The following is a 17,866-nucleotide window of genomic DNA, read 5'->3' as shown; positions in this document are numbered from 1 at the left end:
TCCACAATAGAATCTTATGTACTGTTAGGAAGTGCTTAAACCCTACCTTGTCCAGCTCCTATGGAAAACACAACTGTGTTTCTGTGAAACAGACACTTGAATCTGTTTCAACCAGTGTTAGAGAAAATGACCTCTCGCCTCTGGCTTCAGTAGCCTTTTCATGAAAATTCTCATCACATCTAGGAAACTAAGTTTGAAATAGTCATTGTTCTTGAAAACAATGTTCCATATTTTCATAAATTCAGTCCTTTCCATTTCTAACTAAGAATATTGCCGTAACACTTTTCCAAACAAGAAGGCGGCATTTCCTTTTACTACAAATTAATACTCTTTTAATTAAGGAAAGCAACATTAGACTTAGGTTTTCATCACAGAGCACAGTACATGCACACCAGCTCCACCTGAGAAAACAGCAGGGACAAGCATCTTGTATTACAGCAGCATGCAGAAGCCCATATCATCGGTACAGACCCACTGCACTGTCTGTAACAAAGCCTCGGCAAGGTATCCTCTGTTACAAATATTTTAATCCTCTCTGCAGTGTAAGTAAGGAATTTAATTGGTAATAAACAAAATTTACCAACTTGGAGGAAAAAAAGAAGAGACATAAAAAGGCTAATTAAAAGAAAAGACCCTAGTCATGTTAAAACTGCAATTGTTTTAACAACTGTACAATAAATTAATCAGAGGGAGAGATTAAAACTTGTGAAATTAACAGAAAGTTGCTATTTATACATTCAGTTTCTTTCCTTTTCTGTGATATGTATTTTACAGGAAATAGGTTGTTGGGCTTCCTACAGCAGAGTACACGTGCTCTGTGTTTTTCTTTAAAACATGCACAAATTGGCAGGACCAGCTGGTCTTGCTTAGGTCCCATTTTACTGTCAGTGACAAAGAAGTCTTGGAATTTCTGCTGTTTCCATCCAGTGGTTAGAAAGTGGTACAATAAAGAAGGTAGCACTGCATCCTCTCAGGGAATGATGTGGAATTCTCTCTAGTAATTCTGGCTGTGAACAGTTGTTGACTATAACCTTTCTTCCTCCTGACAAAGGAGAATGAGGCAGGAATGTTTTTTTTATTGCAGCAAACATTTTTAAATGGAAGTATAGGGCTGGATGCGTTGTAGTGACAGAGGGAGCAATCAGTTAACTGAAATTGTCACAGTCTAGGAGTCAAATCTAGGACAAAATTCAGCACAAGTTCAGTGTAGCTCTGTTCTGGGTTTTTTTTTTCCAACCATAGAGAGTTTTATGCTTACCTGCCTTGGGAGACTCGGTGAAAGGGTAGTTGGGACTTCTGTGTTTCCACTAAAATCAAATAATATATTTTTATGGTGTTTTAAAGTTTAATTCTCTATTTCTGCTACGTATAGACTAGTAGGCTCAAATTTATTTTGTTTTTCCTCTTATTGTTCTTATGAGTCCTTCATCCCAAACAACTGTAATACCAGTGTACTGCATTTGTATGTATTAGGCTTATTGCTAGGACTTTTTATTTATATAAAAATTGAAGAGGCAGAAAACTCTGTGCCACCAGGTATCATCGATGCTCAGTGTACAAATCAAAAAAAAGAATTAAGAGATTGATATACTATGGATAATGCCTTAAGTAGATCAAGCTTGAAATACATAAGCCCTCACTCCAGAGACTGTGCTGGGTCTACAGTTATTTCCCCTCTGTGCCTGTGTCAGGCTTAACTGATGATCCACTCTGGAGCTGGTCACTCCTTTATCTGATGCAACTTTAAGTTGCCACTATCAGGTACAGTTTGGGTAGATCACTGGTCTTATCTCTCTGGTAAGTTATCCTGGGGCAAGGTTCAAAAAAGGATTGAAGTGCCACCTAGGACTGAACAGCCAAAAAAAGTAAACTTGAAATTCAGTCCAGGAAAGCAGCCTCACACTACAGCCCTAGTACGCTACATTGGTCCCACTATTTTCATTTTAACCAAGAACTTGTTTGCCTGGTGGCATCTTGCTGCTGTGTCCTAAAAACATTTAACACTCAAGGGCTCCTTTTACGGTAGCTTTTCTTTAATTATAAATGTTGTGGACTTAATTTTGGTCTTGCAGTCTTCATTAAATTCCTTTTCCTTGTGCTCTCAAGTGTTGACTTGGTATCTTTTACAAAGGCTGTTTTGATAAGATGCTGACAATCACAATAGCTGTGATAAAACCAACTATGGAAAATCCCTTCGGTTTGCAGCATCAACAGGTCTGGGAGTGCCTGGAGCCACGGCTGAGCGCACTGCCCAGCACTGGGCACCCACACTGCACGGGCGTGTGGGCAGCAGTGTGGGGAAGCCCTTGATCTTTTGGTTCTCGGACATGCAGCTCCTACTACACAGAGGCAGCTGGAATGTGAATTTCTTCCCATTTCCTTTACCACTGAGCTAGTTTTATGGTGCTCCAAATATTGTGAAATGGAGGAGGTTTTTTATTTCTGCACTTTTTTTCACATTACGGGATTTTTAAACCAGTGGCTTTTATTTGTTCAGAAAGTATTCAGACTTTTGTTGGTCAAGTCTACAGCTCTTCTGCTACATTGCTTGTAGAAACATAATTGAAAGAGCTGATCCTGTGGACACAAGACAGAGGCTGTGATTAACCACAGCTTGGATTTGCCAGTCAATTTCTTTTTTTAAAAAATCCATTAAGCAGTACACTTCAAATTCCTTGCACTTTTCAGGTGGTTGACTTCTGTCTAAAAGCCTTCAAAGAGCTGAATTGTGCACATTTCCAGTTTAGCTGCACATCTCTAAGCATATGATTGCTATATAGCCAGTTTATTTTATAGCTTTCAGCTTACTCACTTCATTACATAGCTTCTTAATTTGGGGATTAAAGGGGAAAGTGATTAGTTACTTTTGTGCATGTATCTCAGTTCTCATGAACTTTAGCATCCCTGCTTTGTCTATTCACCATTTATGTTACAACATCAGCAAGGAAGGATGAATGCATGTTCTAATTAGTTCTTTCCCTGGAGGATCACACAGAGATCTCAATTCAAAATCCTGCAAGCACATTTGCTTTAGAATGCAGTTTCCAAACTGAGTTGTCAGTTTTTTGATCACGATCAAGGAAGCAATGGTATAAAACATTAAGAAACAGTGCATGTGTTAACAGGACATTGATATGTTTATGTAAGCCCTAATGACAGAGACAAGGATGTTCCTCGTGCATTGTAGCATTTACTGAAGAGCATAAAAATAAAACAAAATTATATTTCCAATAATATTTAGATTAATATGTATGACACAAAAAATCCGTGCCAGCGAGCTTGGCTATAAGCCAATCTTAAGCTTCAGGTCACTGCAGAAAGTTACTAAGCTGTTGATACAGAAATTATTCCAGCACCATTTTCTGACTGTCTAGATACCTGTTATGGGTGTGGATAGAGTCAACATGCAGAAACTTTGCTGGCTGCACTGACTTCCTTCCATGATGAGACCACCATCTTGGTGTTTCTAGATGCATGTCACACTAATGTCCCTACCAGAAGCCAAGTGTTTGTGTTCCATTTCTGTTCTGAGGGGTTTTACAGAGCAAGGCTGACAGGGTTACATTTGTTCCCTGCTAACAGGCATGTCACAGTGGGCAGCTGCTGCATGAGAGTCAGGGGGAAGTGAAATCTTGTAGAACCCAAGCTCCCCTTACATTTATTTAATCCCCATGTATGATTGGGTAATAATATGCCACCAACAAATAGGCGTGTCCTTTCTATAAAGCCCAGATAGCATCATCTTGCAGCTGTTGTAGTGCAAGTAGGAAAAAAAGAGCTTGAATAAGGAGCAGCTGGCACCTTGTGCCTTCTCTGTGCACTCACAAACTCCTCCCTTAGATGCATTAATACCTTAGGAACTATATATGCTTCAGCTGCATCCCAACTCCCTGCTTAAACTTGTAGGCATTCATATACTTTGAGAGATCAGCTAAGGTCTTTCCAATGTTTCAAGGTCCTGACAGACATTTGGGTCTGCCATCTGCAGTTATTATATGGCAGCATGTACATGCGGCTTTGGTAAGTTCAACTTTTGCTTGTGTTTGTCCACAAAAGTTCTCAAAGCAGTGAGTTGCAAATGGAGGCTCATGGGGTGGATCTACATCAACCATCTTCCCTTTGCAAGAGAGAAAAGACAATCATTAGGTAACTAGCTCTGTCTTACCGGGCATATGCTGACCTTCTGCTAAGACACAGATGTTTAGATCCACAGCATCCACATGAGAAGAGGGAGTGGGATGATATCATAACCGCGTGGTCTGTGAAGGTAGTTCTAAAACTCAGATTTGATCTCTGTAGCTGCTGAAGTTACACTTTCCTTTGTTTAGGACAGCTGTTAGTGGCTTCACTGTTTTGATTCCTGCCAAGGTTTCTAAGACTGTCTTTGGTAGCTTTCAAACAACAGACCTTTCCAGTGGCCCTAAAAAAGTAGTGCAAGAGCCTGAAATCAGAACCAGGCTTGCCGGGTCTGACAGATTTTGGCATCTTCAGCACGTGCTTCCCTGACTGAAATGGAACTGTATTGTACTCGGGGAACAGTGATCACCTCGCTGGCTGCGAGAGCTCTGTGGTGTTGTGGCTAACCTACAGCATTAGTACTGAAGCCATCGAGTCTTTACACCAGTGCTTCCAAACTGCTATGGGTTTCCAACTAGGAGTACAAGTACCACAGGAAAATGGTGTGTGAGTGCTGCCACTCTGTGCAAATGTGTATGACGCCGAACTGCTACTGATGCTGCAACAGCAGTGGATGAGCAAAATAAGTTTAGAAACCCCTGATCTACACTTTGCTGTAGGTCTGAGCATTGATGTTACAGGTCAACAGCTACATCCTATCATGCCTGACTCCTCACCATTCACTTGGTATGCACACATGCATATCACCAAAGCAAATGAGAGTATTGCATGCCCACTCTTCCTAAAGGCGCAGAAAAAAAATCTAGATTAGAGTAAACAAGGTAAGTGGTTTGTTTCAACCTATTTCGGGGAACAGGGAACTTATCCTTGGGAAACAAAGCAAATATGCTCTTTTTTCTTAATTGTGAGTAGTAGAACTTTATTTAAGGTGCCTTTATTGAGATATTTCTTAGGGTTTGCAAGTGTTTAAAGAGGATTTTTTTACTGCTTTGGTTAACTAAGTTATACTAGTTCACAGCAAACTAGTGTAACTTCTGTGCCGAGAAGCCTTTAGACTTCCCCTGCCTAATAAAGCTACTATCTATTTATTAGGCTTTGAGATAAGTATTTCATTGAGGTTTTGGTAGCAGAGGTGGTAGGTGGTTTACATGTTTCCTACTGCTCTTTTCTCATGGGAGGCTTTCTGTAATAAGCTGTACTCTCACTATATCTGAGTTTGTCCTCACTTCAGTATTAACTTTTTGCTTTTCATCTGAGTTCTAACTGCAAATACATAAATCTTGAGCTCAGGTGTGTGTTAGTAATTTACACCTGTCCTGGTTTCGGCTGGCATAGAGTTAATTTTCTTCTTAGTAGCTGGTGCAGTGCTGTGTTTTGGATTTAGTGTGAGAATGATGTTGATAACACACTGGTGTTTTAGCTGTTGCTAAGTAGCACTTATCCTAAGTTAAGGACTTTTCAGTTTCCCATGCTCTGCCAGCAAGCAGGTGTGCAAGAAGCTGGGAGGGAGCACAGCCAGGACAGCTGACCTGAACTAGCCAAAGGGATATTCCATACCATGGAACATCATGCTCAGTATATAAACAGGGGGGAGTTGGCCAGGAGGGGTGGATCGCTGCTCGGGCACCGGTCAGGAGGTGGTGAGCAATTGCAGTGTGCATCACTTGTCTGTTCTTGGGTTTTATTTCTCTTTTTTTGTTATATTCCTTTTCATTACAATTATTATTATATTATTATTAGTTAGCATTATATTTTATTTGACTTTAGTTATTAAACTGTTCTTATCTCAACCAATGAGTTTTACTTTTTTCCCCCAATCCTTCTCCCCATCCCACTGGGAGGGGGGAGGGGGGAGTGGCTGCGTGGTGCTTAGTTGCTGGCTGGGGTTAAACCATGACAACACCCAAACTAGTGGACCCATCCCATCATCCAGGTCTAAGAGCTAAGCCTAAGTGCTGTTTGCTCTCACTGTTGGTAATCGTGTGGATGCAGGCTAAACTGTCTGAAGGCTTAGTCTCTTAGTACCTGCATTCTGCAATTACTTGGAAAGAGTGGGAAAGGGACAGGCTGCCGTGCTGGGAACCAAAGCAAGGCCCTCAGAAGTCCCAGGTGAACATGGAGTACTGCACCTTGCTGTAAGCCAGTATGGCTTCGTAATGGGACAGCTTACTCCAAGTCAAACCAAAGCCACTACTCTCAGCTTCTCTGCAGGGAAGGCATAGCCTCTGTGGTATATAAAGCAGAATATTTTATTAGATCTTCAGGTAAATATTTAGGCATCCAATGGCCAGCAGCAAGCAATGATAAAATAGTTTTCAACTGCATTTGCAAAATTTGTGTTTATTTCTTGTTATCTGTAAGAGGATCTCTAATCTTTGTATCTCATTCCTAGCAATGTCATACCATGAATACATCATGAGTGCTGGATTAGCTGTCTAGGTTTCTCTTGACTAGGAAAGTGGTTAAATGTAGATCGAGTTTGGGTAACTTAGCTAGCATAAGCCTGACCTCAGTCTGATTTATTTTGCAGTGAGAATTCAAAGTTAATGCCTTCATAAATACAGGCTAGTGTGAGGGAATGTACAAAACCAGTAGACCTTTTAAGTGTACCTGAAGTGACTTAGTCATGTGAAAATCGCTGAAAATCAAGGGAACTCATACTCCCAGATCAACTGGATTCCTATGAAAACGCCAAATGTAATCTTTCAACTTGCTTGTATTGGGAGAGGTTCTGCTCAGTCTGACATAGATCTGGAGTGGAAAGTCACTAGATATTTTAGTTTTATGTTAGTATAAATGAGCAGACTTTGAGCCACTGCTAAAACTGGTCTTCTGTCTAGTGTCAAGCACAGAATAAATGAAATTATATTGAAAAAATAGAACACATGGAGTCCATGTTAAGGTTTAATCTCCTAGCATCTAAGATGTGGTTTATTTTTCCCACTATTTCTTTAAGTCCTAGCTTGCATCAATGCAGTTTTAAATACAACATGACCTTCAATCAGTTGATTTTGGAGTTCTGCAGCTTTTGGTATGATTTTTTAAATGGATACCCAAACTGCTTGTGATGGTTAACTGTGTGGCTGATGTAACCTCCTTTGCACTGGACATGAGGGTCATGTAAAACGTTATGAATTCAGAGATGGGGTATCGCTGACTGAGGCTTGATAGTGGAACAAGAGATGTTTGGCAGGGCGCAGGATGAGAGTTTCCATGTGACTTACTCGGGGCTGTAGAAACAGGGGAGAGACAGCGGACCCCAGCATACACTTGAATGACTGCAAGTTAAGCCATTAGACAACTGAGGGTAGGATTTATGCCAGGAATGGATTGCAAAATTTATTTTTCCAAACTAGGATGCAAAGGATCAGATAGACACCAAAGTGTCAAAGAACTTTTTCAGTGGGCTAAGGGGGGGGTCTTTTGTTTGCATTTGCATAGAAGAATGGAGAGAGAGGAAATCTGAAATGCATTTCCCCCAGTCCACAGGTTAGAGATGAAAATACAATTTTTTTTTCCTCCAGAATGCTTTCATTCTATGTAAACATTTAGTTTTTAGGCAACTCGGTGAGTGCAGATTGTCACTTTCACTGCCTCACAGGAAACAGAGTTCTGCTCCCAGTGCTAGTCAGACCTACTATGATGAATCCTAGATGAGATGTAGGAAAGCCTAGGGAGGTCTGGCCTGAGAGTGGAAGATTCAACTTGGAAAGATGGATAATGGCTAAACACACAGTCTAGGGGAACTCAGAGAATAAGCAGGCAGTAGCAGTAGGTAACAGGAGGTAGCAGTAACAACTCATATTTTTTGGATTTCTCATCTCTTTCCACTGTTGTTTCCAATGGAAAGGCCAGGGAAAGTGTAGATCTTGTTATTTTAAGTCCACTCAGATCTTCTCTGATCTACGAAACATGCTGGTCTAAACTAGCACTGATGCAGTACTTGATGTTTAACTCCCTGTGCAGCAAAGAACTACTCTATCATTGTCTTCAGTGGAATTTTACCTTGAGTATAAATAGGGATTGATTTAAGGATTTGCTTAAGTGATCATCTTAGGTGAGTCATTCCTGTAAGCACCTTTGAAACACCAGCATTTCAGAGCAGCATATAGAATTAGCAGGGAAAGATTCCATGGCATTTCAGTAAAAATAAAAGCATTGATCCCAGAGCTTTGGTTTTGCAGTGTCTCCTAGGCAGGCTGTCGTGTACTGGTGTGGGGGTGCTTGTAGATCAGAAGGGCACGGGCCTTCCCTACGCTTCCAGCATGTTCGCCATCCCCCACTTCTAGATGGAAGGTGCTGCACCGAAGAAAAAGCAGATTTTCAGGCATAACTCTGTATTTTCCTTTGTGGTCTGTTTATCTTTCATGGATCATATTTTAGTATGTTCTTTCACAAACTAACAGGCACTATGCTTACCACAAATGTAATCAGTCATGAAATCCACTGGAATATCTCCATCTCTATAACTAAAGAAAGAGGCCAAAATATTTTATATCTTACAGTTAAAACAATTCATTAACAATAAATAGCTCATGTAACTGGAATTAACTTAATGGCTGATTTCTTCAGAGTTCTGTCATTTCTAAATATTTATACGTTTATAACCGCAGGCAAACACATTGCAATCCTAAAATCTGCTCTGCGTTTTTTATGCTGCGCTGTATAGTCCAACCATGTATGTAAACCTCACGTATATGCCTGTATTTCCCAAATCATAATATAAATTTCAAACCTTTAAATTGAGTTTATACTATGCTTCTGGATATAGCTGAACTTAGTGTATAAGAATGACATCATTGTTTCTGGAGTTACTAGCCTACATGAAAAGAGGAAAATCAGAAGCAGACTTTTAAGAGGAAAATATCAAACAAAATAAATGGTTTGAACACAATATATGATGCTTTTGGGTTCTATAAACATTTTATTGTTACTTGTTTGGGAAGAACTGCATCACTCACTGGGGCTCCACAACTTGTGAGTAATGCAGCCATCTCAAAATCCAGCAGATTTATCAGTCATGGTGTTCAAATGAAAATCTGGGATTTCATTTCCTCCTAAGCCCTTATAAATTTGACACAGTGTTTAACAATGGCTCATCTGCATGTGTTTCCTTACAGTTGTTCTAAGACACAACTTGGATTAAAAAGTGTAATCTGATGGGAATTTTTTAGTGCTGGAGCACTAAAATCTAGTCATAACTTTTATTTTAAAGAGCACCGGAAACTTAAGAAAACTGTCACCAATAGCAGTAATTACAGGAGATACGGTATTTTGGTTAGAGATTTTTTAATTAGAAATTAACAATTGTTCATATTATTAAATCTGCATAGATAATAACTCATGTCTAGATGAAGTTCTGGCATGACTGCCATTACACTGAGCCTCACTCTGCTCTTTGACATGGGGCCATGTTTCATCCTCCATTTACAGGCAGCGGAGAGAGGCACCCGATGGTGATTTTCTGGGGTTGCCTGGACAGTTTGTGGCAGTGAACCCCGCCTGCCTTTTGGCACCGGGCTGACAGACCAGCTGCGGGACCCTTCTTGCACCTTCCGGAGAGGACTCTGCTGGGGTAAGCTCATTAAGCCTGGCTGTAAGCACACCAGCCGGCCTCTGTATGTCCTTATCGTACCGATCCTTGCAACAGCATCTCAGCCTGCTAACTACTGCCCTACAGAGGATACGGCCGTAAGCCAGCTACGTACCTGGCAGTTCCTGGGTCTTCCAATGTTTTGCTTCATTTGTGAGACTACTGTATTGCAAATGAATTCTGCAGCAGCACCGCTGCTGGATGGAAGGCTGCCTGACAGACCAGCAGAAAGCATTTTGCTGGGAAAGTTTTCTGTACGTAACACCTCTGTTGATTTTTGCCTCAACTTCACCTATTATTATTTCCAAATTACGTGGCTGATGGTGTGCACAGGCTTCTTCCTGCTCACAGACATCATCATCCTCTGTGTGACCAGAGCATTTTCCTGTTGCATCCAGTTGCGACATTACAACTAAAGGCTTGTGGTATCCCATGTGGCGGGCGCAGACACATGTGGGAAGACCTACCCCTATTTCCATGCAAATTTTCTTGTTACTAATAATTGTTGTTTCAAAAAGGGAGCAGAAATCTAGCCCCCGAGGAGTGCCAAGACTCCCTTTTTGGGATTAATTTTAAGGTGCCATATAAAGACTGCCCCTGAAAATGATAAGAGCCGAGCGCTTCAGGGAGCCGCGGCCACCCCGCAGCCCACCCGGGTCTGCAGTGCGAGTGATTTAAGCGGCCGCCCTGCGGGGGCCAGGGGAGCGACGGCGAGGGGAGCGCTCCGGGCCGGGGAGCCGAGGCCCGGAAAGGCTGCGGGCGGAGCCTCCAACCTGAGGGCCGAGCGCAGTGCGGGCCCGCCGTGTCGCCGCCGCTGCCGCCGCCGCTCGGTGTGTGCCCGCAGCCAGGCGGGCTCGGGGCGGCGCGGGCGGCGGCGGCGCTGTGCATGCCGGGCGCGGGGCGGCGCGAGCAGGAAGCGCTCGCTCCCGGCCGAGCCGAGCCCCTGTGCAGGCGGGGGCGGGCGCTGCCGTGCCGGTGTCGCTGGGGCTGGGGCACGGCGGAGTGCCGCGGCGGAGGCAGCGGCGGGATGGGGTTGGCTTCCTGAAGCGGGGGGAGGGCGGGAGGGGGCTGGTTTTGCATTTCGGTCCCTCTCCGCCCCCCTCCTGCCCGTCTCTCCCAAGTTCGCCGCTCTGCCGCGGCCCCTCCGGAGCGGCTGGCTGCGGGCTGCCCCTGCCCCGCTCCCGGCGCTGCCCGCGGCGGGGCGGGCGGGGACAGCGAGGAGCCGAGGCAACCCAGGGAGCGGCCCGCCGCCCCCGGGGAGGCTCTGCTCAGGGGAGCAGTGGAGGGAGGCGGCTGGCACAGGCGCCGGGCTCCGCCGCCCGCCCCCCGGCACCGCCGCCGTCTGCCCAGCGCTGGCAGCCCCGGGAGATGGTGACACATGAAGCGTGCGGGAAGGACCATGGTTGAGAGGACCAGCAAGTTCTTGCTGATCGTGGCCGTTTCGGTGTGCTTCATGCTTATCCTGTACCAGTACGTGGGGCCGGGGCTGAGCCTGGGTTCCCCCAGCGGCCGCTCCTACGCGGAGGAGCTGGACCTCTTCCCCACGCCGGACCCGCACTACGTGAAGAAGTACTACTTCCCCGTGCGGGAGCTGGAGCGGGAGCTCGCCTTCGACATGAAGGGCGAGGACGTGATCGTCTTCCTGCACATCCAGAAGACCGGCGGCACCACCTTCGGCCGCCACCTGGTGCAGAACGTGCGGCTGGAGGTGCCCTGCGACTGCCGGCCCGGGCAGAAGAAGTGCACCTGCTACCGCCCCAACCGCCGGGAGACCTGGCTCTTCTCCCGTTTCTCCACGGGCTGGAGCTGCGGGCTGCACGCCGACTGGACCGAGCTCACCAACTGTGTGCCGGGAGTGCTGGACCGCCGGGAAAGCGCCGCCGCCAAGACGCCCAGGTACCGGCCCGCCGCCGTCTCCCCCTTCCCCGCTGCCCCTCGGGCCACGCACCCCTCTGCCCGCCGCCGCTCGCCCGAGCCCTTCTACTGTTGAGCCGCACGCCCTGTGCGTTGCAGCATGCTGCTAACGTACTGTGCCCCAACCTGCCCTGAACCTTCCCTCAGCCCGTTCACCTGTCCTCCCCTCCCGTCCTCCAGGCTGTGCCCTGCACCTTCCCTCTGCATTCCCAGACAAATATACTGCTCTTTCCCTCCCACGTACCTAGTACACTGCACCCTCAGCCCATGGTCTGCTGCTCTAGCAGCCTCTGTGGACCCCTTAGCAAGCCGATGTATTTGTGCCACTTACTCTCTTTTCTAAACATTTAGTCTTTATCTGAGACCTCCCTTGCCACCTTTTAGTACCCATTACACCATACCCTAGCCTCAAGCTTGCCTTTGTAATCAGCTGTGCCCTAACCTGTGCACCCTTTTTCGTCCAGCTGAAATTGTTCTCCAGTCTAACCGAGGAGAGGCACACCAGCCCACCAGTCCTCATGCTTACCTCCTTGTTTTACCCCCGTAGTCTGCGTGATAGTTTTTGCACATTGCAGAAAACATTCCTTAAACACCCTTTTATTTGTTCCTTGCTGTTTATCTTGATGGGAGACCTGAGGTGAAATCTTTTGGGGCAAGGAGCTACCTTGTACATGTTCCTTGTGTCTCCCTCATCAGTACACCAGGAGGGAGGGAGAGCCATCCCCGTTGAACACCCAGTGTATTTCTGCCCTCTTATCCCATTATTTCTCTGCCTTGGTCTCTTTATAAATTATAAGCTTCAGAGGAATTTTCTGTTTGAAGTACTCCAATAAAGACAGTGGCTTACATTAAGATCTTCAAAGATTATGTTCTTTTAGCTCAATATACCTTTGTGTCTTTCGTTTCAGGAGACAGGTTTTTTAATTTATCACTACTTTTTAACACCATGCACACCTTCCTTGACATATCAGTATTTTTATTATGACACTTTGTAATCTATTTGCCTTAAAGTTTCATTGTTAAAGGTGTCCAAGATCTTATGCTAACATTTACTTATGCCATATGCTTTATTTATATGCATATTGTTAATACCATACATAATCCCTTTAGTGAAAAGTGACCTTTAAGAAAGTATGTTTTAGCATTGTAACTGTTTTTTCTCTGTGTTTTTTAAAAGCAATTTTTAATCATTTTTCTTTTATTGGAGCTGTGTGCAATTGCCGGGGTTCTTTATTGTCTCTGTCATGATTGCTGCTGTTTTCAACCGGTTTCAGTGTTAGTCATCCAAGTACTGTGCTCAGATAGCTGTCATGCTGCCTGACCCAGGAGCAGCAAACTGAAGTATGTATCTCCAGGGCTGAGTATTCAGGCTTTCCTGTGGTCTCTTATTTTATTAATAAGATGCTTGAAAGCACCTATAAGTAAAATATCCCCTGCCCATCTGGTTGCTGTTGAGATTTTAGTCAAGTGTTGTAAGGAAAACTGCACAAAGTTCAAATCTGATTTAAAAAAGAAACAAAAAATTACCCATTTTGTGAACCTTGGCACTTGGCTAGCAAACCATTAACCTTATATAAAGACCTGTGTGGTTTTGTGAATTGTCTCAGAGCCTTGTGTGCTGCTGTTGGCAATTTTGTACTAAAATCTGCTATGTGCTCAGTATTTAACTGTCTCATCCTATTTAGCAGTTGGTTTTTCAGATAGGTACCTGAGAACAGGGCACTTCAAGTTGTAAACTAGCCATCAAATTCCTTACTGCAACTCATAGGAAGTTGAGAACCAGAAGCCTGTTGCCTCATCTCAAATGTTTGTAAATAAGATTTTCTTTGCTATTTGTTTTGGAATATCAGGAACTATATGCTTCTATGTGCTTCTTAACTGTCTTGATTTTTGGATGTGCAGGAAAAATAATTAGTCCTGTCCCATTCCCTCATGTCTCTGCATATCCAGAAATAGTTCTGCTTAATGTGGTCTCTTTACATCCCTTAAATCTGAATTAGAACTTCATTTTCAGCAGTGTAAGAACTATGATGTGGAAGTTTTAGATAATCTAAGGTTTATCGCCGTGGTCTGTTAGACAAAAAACAGAATTTATGGTTCATTGTATCCTGGGGATGGTTTTGGTGCAACGAACAGCTGCTGGTTATTTTAATAATACTGTCCTAGGATACTGCTCTGTTGTACTGCAGTCCAGTTTAGTAGGCACCTTCTCCAAACTATTATTTATTTCATGTCTAAGAAAGTTGGGAATAAGAGACAGGCAATACTTGTTTAAAATTAAAATTTGATGGATTTTCTCTGTTAGAAAAAGGATAGTCTTGTATTATGTCCATTACACTAAGAGCAATATAACTTTATTTCTCCATTTTGAACATTGGATCTCTTATGTTGAAACAGGACTTGTTTTTACATAAGGTATATGCTAGAGAGGCTGCTGTTTTATAATGGAACTGAACTATGAAAACATCTCTCTCGAAAAAAAAAAAGAAAAAGGAGCAGCAAACAACCATTCTGGCAGGGTTCACTCAGATTCTAATATTATCCACTCTGGGTTTTGGAGTACAGTCTTCAAATTCAGCTTTTAAAGCTAATGTACTGGCCTCTGTATTTGCTACTTAATGCGAAGTTTAAACCTTTGTTCTTCCAACTATATGTTTATCCCCCAAAACAAAACAGCTGACTTGTGATTACAAATATATCTGCCTTCTAGTGAATGTTGGAAAGCATGAAGGTCATTCGGTATTGCCCACATGTACAAATCATGAGCTTAAAGCTGTTAACTTTGTAAGGAATGCAGTTTTGTCACTGCGCAGTGCCCTATTGCACTACATTCCATAACCTGTGCACGGTACATAAATTTACAATGCAATTGCTCTTTTTATTGTTCCGCTGTTCTGTGTTAGACTTAATCATTAGGAACCCTAGATTGCCAAAGACTGCAATTTTTTTTTCTTCTTCTTCTTTCTGTCTTTCTTTCTTTTGCATTGATATAGTAAGCAGTTAGAGATGGGTGTTTTAGCTCTAATGGGTCAGCACTCTTTAAAAAAAAAAAAACAAACAACAAACTACTGGTTCTCATCCTCCTGCTGCCTGCCACCCCGTCTACCCCCCACCCCCCCCCCCCCAGTGACTTTTCCTGTTTTGTATTCAAAAGACTTCTGGACAGGCACTTCTTGAAGCAAATGTTATGTTTTATGCACCGCCAGTAAAAGGAAGAGATTGATTTGTTTGGGGACTGTAAAACTTGGGACTCCAAGGAACTCTGAAGCTGTCTGTGTTTATCAGTTAAGTCAGCTGCAGTTCTCTTCATGGCTTTAGTAGAGGGCAAATTCCAAGATTTTGGGAATGAAGGCCTATTTATTCCTTGCGCTGTTAGGTGTAAATAACTGCTGGAAAAGAGTTTTTTTTCTAAAGCAGTAATACTAGGATGCGTGCTTTGAGTCATCATGATGATATTTCAGAAAGCAGAGGCTAAGCGGTTTCTGTGAACTGCTCCCTGAAATTTGGCTCATCTGAAACTGCAAGAGATCTAATCTCTTCAGTTGATTCTGAAAAAAAGCCAAACTCAGTTCTTTAATTTGACTTCCAGATTTAGAAAAATCTGTGAAGTGATCCACTAGTAACTTGTCTGTCTCCTCTGTTAAAGGACTGAATGAAAGCCCTTAGAGGTGTTCGAAAGGTTCCCTTGTTAGCCTCTGGAGGAAATGTGATTCAGTGCCCTTCTGGCTGCATCCTTCTTCCATGCTCCCAACACAAGAGCAGAGCTAAGTGTTCTGAAGTTGTCCTTGTAGGACACTTCATGTGTGAGCTTGACTCTACTGTAATGTGCTGCAGGAACAATAAAACAAATAAGTTATGCTGCAGGAATTCTACGTGCTTCCTCTCCTACCTCTTCTCAAAAAAAAAAACCCCAACCCAACAAAAACAAACAAACAAAAAATAACCCACCCTGACCAACCCAGGTTTTGTTGCTATCCTACTGGTTTCTTCTGCCTCATGAAAACAAGAGCATCTAAGCTGGCATTTTCCTGAAGACACGATATTCACGTGGAAAGGATTTTAAGGCATACAGCTCCTTTAAAACTACGTTTCGTGCAAGCTGCCTGTTGCTGTGGAGAACCCATGTACTTGGTAGAGTGTTGGAAGGGCATTGCTGGCTCTGTGCTCCCCCAGCTCACACGCATGCTCTGCCTTCTGTTACACTGTTTGAAGTACCAGGTAGATTTATTTATTTTTTTTAATGAGCTGCCTCAAGACACTAGCTTCGTCTTGGCTTTGTGTATGTGTTTCTGTGCTAGTCTGTCATAGAAGTTTGGTTTCTGAGTTCATCTATGGACAAAAGAATTGACAAAAGTATTTCTTAGTGATTTTAAAAGCATGTGCATGCTTCCAATTTCAATATTTTTTCTCAAGATTTCATATGCTTTAGAAATAAAAAAACCTGTAATCCACATACTTTTATGTAAGAAATCTATGACAGGTTAGTAAAACCCGCTGTTAAACAGATCAGTCCAAGTTTTAGAATCTCTCTGATAAGCTATTTACAGCTTATGTTTTGGGTTGTTTTTTTGGTTTTTTTTTTTGTTTTTTTTAAGAAACAATTAACAGGGCTCAGCAGTTTGTTAGTTTGATTTTTCTGAAGTGTGAACTTTCACAGCTTCCAACCACATATCTCTCCCTTTGCAGGGATCTGTTCTTGATGAGGTTTTTATTATATGTGTGCTTAGGAGATGCAGGGACACGTTGTCAAGAGACCAACTGTTTGAGAGAGAAAGGCTTTACCAAATCATTTTTATAATATTAGCACTTTTTAAAAGCTTAGGCTTATCATTCTTTGTGGATCTGTGTGTGCTGGGGGTTGTGAAATACCTGTCTGCAGGGAGCAAGGGGCATTTTTTCCACTCACCAGTTTGACTCAGATTAGTTTCTCTTAAAGACTGGTGGGGAAATATCAATATAAAGCTATATTCAGTAGCCTGATTCTTCTCTCAAATCCTTAGTGTGTGGACTATTTTAAAGCCTGCTAGTCTGATAGGAAACCTTTTGCACCTGGTTGTGCTCACCCATAAAGCCAGGTTGGTGTTTCAGAGCCAAACAATTCTCAAGAGCAGCACAGTTTTGTAGTGAAAATCTTTAAATTTGACATAGTAACTAAAAGTAGCTGGAAGTTGGAACTCTTCAAACAGCTGCCTTAAGTTTGAGGTACTATATTTATCTGAGCTTAAGACTTTTGGCTAGTATACCAGGTTTAATTACTCTTACTATTTTTTTTCTTTTGTTGGCAAAGCAAAAGGATGTGTCCTTAGATATGTCCCTGCTTAAGTGTATACTTATACTAACCTGATCTTGCAAAACTATGCATTTGGCTGTTTTTCATTAATCTTTAAACAAAAGTTGCATCATAACATAGTAACTTTGTTTTTCTGCTTAGAAGTTTGCAAACACTCTTTACCTAGACCTCAGATTTTGCCTTTTCGCCCTTATCATTTCCCACTTTACAAATAAAAATATATGCTATACTGAGTAAAACCTTTGGTAATCACTTTTTTTAAAAAACAACAATTCAGAAATAATTACTTTAAAAGAGCTGGCTTGAATTTTATTAATAACTGAACTGGATGCTTTGATATATACTCCTAGTGTAAGGACAGTCTTTAAGGAATGGTCCACTGTAAATGCACAGCTGATGTATTCCACCACACTAGTGTATGCAAATTTTTTTGAGGTTAATTACTTAGAGATTACAGTTTGTAACGTTTTGTATGAAACATCTTGGCCAAAGCAGTGCCGTGCCCTGTTTTCAAGGCTCTGCTGAATGGTCCTGTTTTGTCAGTTTGAAATACCAAATAGAGGGCCTGTTCTCTATTGCTCATTGAGCAATTTTAGTGTGCATATATCTCTTCCAAACTAATGTGATCTTGAGCAATGCCACCTTGTGAACTTTATGTCGCATCTTGAAAGAAAACTATGATTTAAGAAAATTGGGAGTTCATTAGTGCTGTAGGGGCTTTAGGTGAAAAATAATGTGTGATCTGCAAGTATGTGAATTTGATGTCACCTGACAGAACAGCTGCAGACTTACCTGGTGTGACTGGGTGGGGTATGTTGAGGCCTCTTCCTTGCAGGAGACTGGTGAAGGTCTTTAGTTGAATAGTAGGATGTGAACTGGAAGAGGTCATATTACCTCTTAAGAAAGCACTGCTAGGGGAGTTTATAACTTGG

The 17,866-nt window shown here is 42.7% G+C and overlaps 1 protein-coding gene across 1 annotated transcript in view; it reads left to right on the top strand.

The window, feature by feature from the left end:
* The first annotated feature begins 10,835 nt into the window (after positions 1-10,835).
* The window catches only part of HS6ST1 (heparan sulfate 6-O-sulfotransferase 1), a 201,964-nt gene continuing 194,933 nt past the window's right edge, over positions 10,836-17,866 (top strand). The window contains exon 1 of the mRNA XM_050902521.1: positions 10,836-11,626. Coding sequence (XP_050758478.1) covers positions 11,109-11,626 — 518 coding nt within the window. The 5' untranslated portion in view covers positions 10,836-11,108. The remainder of the gene's footprint in view (positions 11,627-17,866) is intronic.

The sequence above is a fragment of the Gymnogyps californianus genome, chromosome 10 (genome assembly GCF_018139145.2).
Source record: "Gymnogyps californianus isolate 813 chromosome 10, ASM1813914v2, whole genome shotgun sequence".
NCBI lineage: Eukaryota > Metazoa > Chordata > Aves > Accipitriformes > Cathartidae > Gymnogyps > Gymnogyps californianus.
This window is presented reverse-complemented; position numbering and strand designations above follow the sequence as displayed.